Below are 2069 nucleotides of genomic sequence, written 5' to 3'. Positions count from 1 at the left end.
AGTCTTAAAAGAAGATAATATTCTATTCCACACTTCACTAAGAGCAGAACACAGAAGCTTCCTCTGTCAATTAACTGGCTAGTGTTGCGACCTCCGACACAAAAAAACAAGAACTTTACAACACTGAAAAAAGAATCTTTACACAGGTAATTTACAGTAATCACACCCCTTGATTCACGCCTGTGCTCCATTACACCGCCGGAGAAGGTGGTGGCGCCGCCCCTTCGCCGCGTTCGATATCCGGCATAGTTCCCGATACGCAGAGAAATCGACGAAGCAAGACGATCCGGTTGATGGGCCACTTTAGAGCCTGCCCTAACCCTAGCCCCTCGGCATCTCCGCTCAAACGCTCGATTCCTCCCTGCGGAACCTCGATCGCGACTTCACCTTCGCCGGAATCGGAGGAAGACGAACCGATTCCTTCCCTCTGCAGGCACAACGAGCACAAATCCGATACCGATGGCACCGCCTCGACGACGGCGCGGCAGAGGGGGCAATTGGAGTGAGACGAAAACCACATATCGATGCAATCGATGTGGAAACTATGGCCGCATACCGGGAGTTTGCGGATCTTCTGGCCGTCTTCGAATTCGTTGAGGCAAACTGCGCAATCGCATTCGTCGAGCTCGCCGTCATCGCCGGCGCTAGGGGAGAAGAGGAGGATAGGAAGGGATTTGAGGATGGCGGGATCTATTGCGCGGTTGGAGGCCGGAGACTGGTTTTCTCCGGCAAAAATGAAACGTCGGCGGCGGCGCCTGGCGCGGCTGGTTGCGCGGCGGATAACGTGCCAGCGGACGTAGAAGTGGAGGAAGAGGATGAGGAGGATGATGGAGAAGAGGATTACGATGGCGCTGAGCATGATTTTGCCGCTGAGGGCGTAGCTGTGAGGCGAAGGAACTCCGCCGCCGCCCCCGGCGGAGGTTTTCCGGACGCTGTGGGGATAAGGATTAGGGTCCATTTCTTCGCTGTCCTGTCTGCGCTAGTTTTGTCAAGGTAGCAGAGTGGGGATTGGGGAGAGAGAGCGGAAAACGGGGGCTTCTTTATAGGATTTGAAAGGCAAACGGGCCGCTGCGTTAGTCAATTTTGAAATATTATGGCATAAGATGTCCGATCCTGACTGTAAATCAGACGATCTATGATCAAGATGTATTTCAGTGACTCTCATCTAAAATTTAAAAAAAAAAATTGAAATATATCCTGAACGGTCAGAATCTGACACCGCATGTGTTTGCAATAATTTCTCGTCAATTTGAGGGAAAAAAGCATTTTAATACATATTTTTATTAAAATAAAAAATGCTTATGTATTTTGAACTTCTTAGATATATTTTAAGATGGTTTCAATATAGATCTAAACAAATTAAAATTCATCTTTATAAGTTTTATATCAGGATAGTCTGATATATTTTTATATAATATTTAGGGTATTTATGTTATATCATTTCAATTTGGATAATTGTTTTGTTGCTGATTTTTAAAAATTTATGTGGTATAAGGATGTTTTTTTTTTTTCTTTAATTGAACTATTATAATGCGGTGGTTGCAAGAAAGTTGTGAAGTAACTTTTTCAAAATAAAATAAATTTGTAATTGTCACCGTAATTTTTTGAAGTGCTTCTTCAAACAGCTATAGCCCCAAACAGACTCTTAATTACTTCGTTTTGATTTATAGATAAATTTAAAAATATTTAAAATAATTATTATCAACATATAATTAAATATTAAATCATTTAAATAAAATTATGAAATTTTCTCTTAAATAATACTCAAAGATAAATTACAAGAAGAAAGAGAGAGTGTGTGCATCGTAAGACTAAAGCTTCTAGAGTTTTATTACTTATTTATTAATTCTCTAATGTAAAAATGACTCATATTTATTAGCAAAGAAGAGTTTAAGGAGTTCTATTACCATCTCACCCATGTTTTGGTGATGACGTTATGGGGAAATTTGTCATAAGCAAATAAATAAACATTTAATTAAATAAAAAGTCTTCAGCTCAACTCTTCCTAATCCTATTATTAGGCCGCTTGGGACCAGTAATCCCTAGATCGGCGAAGGCTGCTCGGCAGA

The 2069-nt window shown here is 41.4% G+C and overlaps 1 protein-coding gene across 1 annotated transcript; it reads right to left on the bottom strand.

The window, feature by feature from the left end:
* Positions 1–24: 24 nt before the first annotated feature.
* On the bottom strand, positions 25–1033 carry LOC110035345 (RING-H2 finger protein ATL2-like). The gene has a single exon (XM_020739577.1). It carries the CDS (start codon positions 956–958, stop codon positions 191–193), a length of 768 nt encoding a protein of 255 aa, XP_020595236.1. The 5' UTR covers positions 959–1033; the 3' UTR covers positions 25–190.
* Positions 1034–2069: the final 1036 nt, after the last annotated feature.

This window comes from Phalaenopsis equestris, unplaced genomic scaffold, assembly GCF_001263595.1.
Source record: "Phalaenopsis equestris unplaced genomic scaffold, ASM126359v1 Scaffold197383, whole genome shotgun sequence".
Lineage (NCBI taxonomy): Eukaryota > Viridiplantae > Streptophyta > Magnoliopsida > Asparagales > Orchidaceae > Phalaenopsis > Phalaenopsis equestris.
The sequence above is the reverse complement of the archived record's forward strand: the minus strand, read 5'-3'. Positions and strand labels throughout refer to the sequence as shown.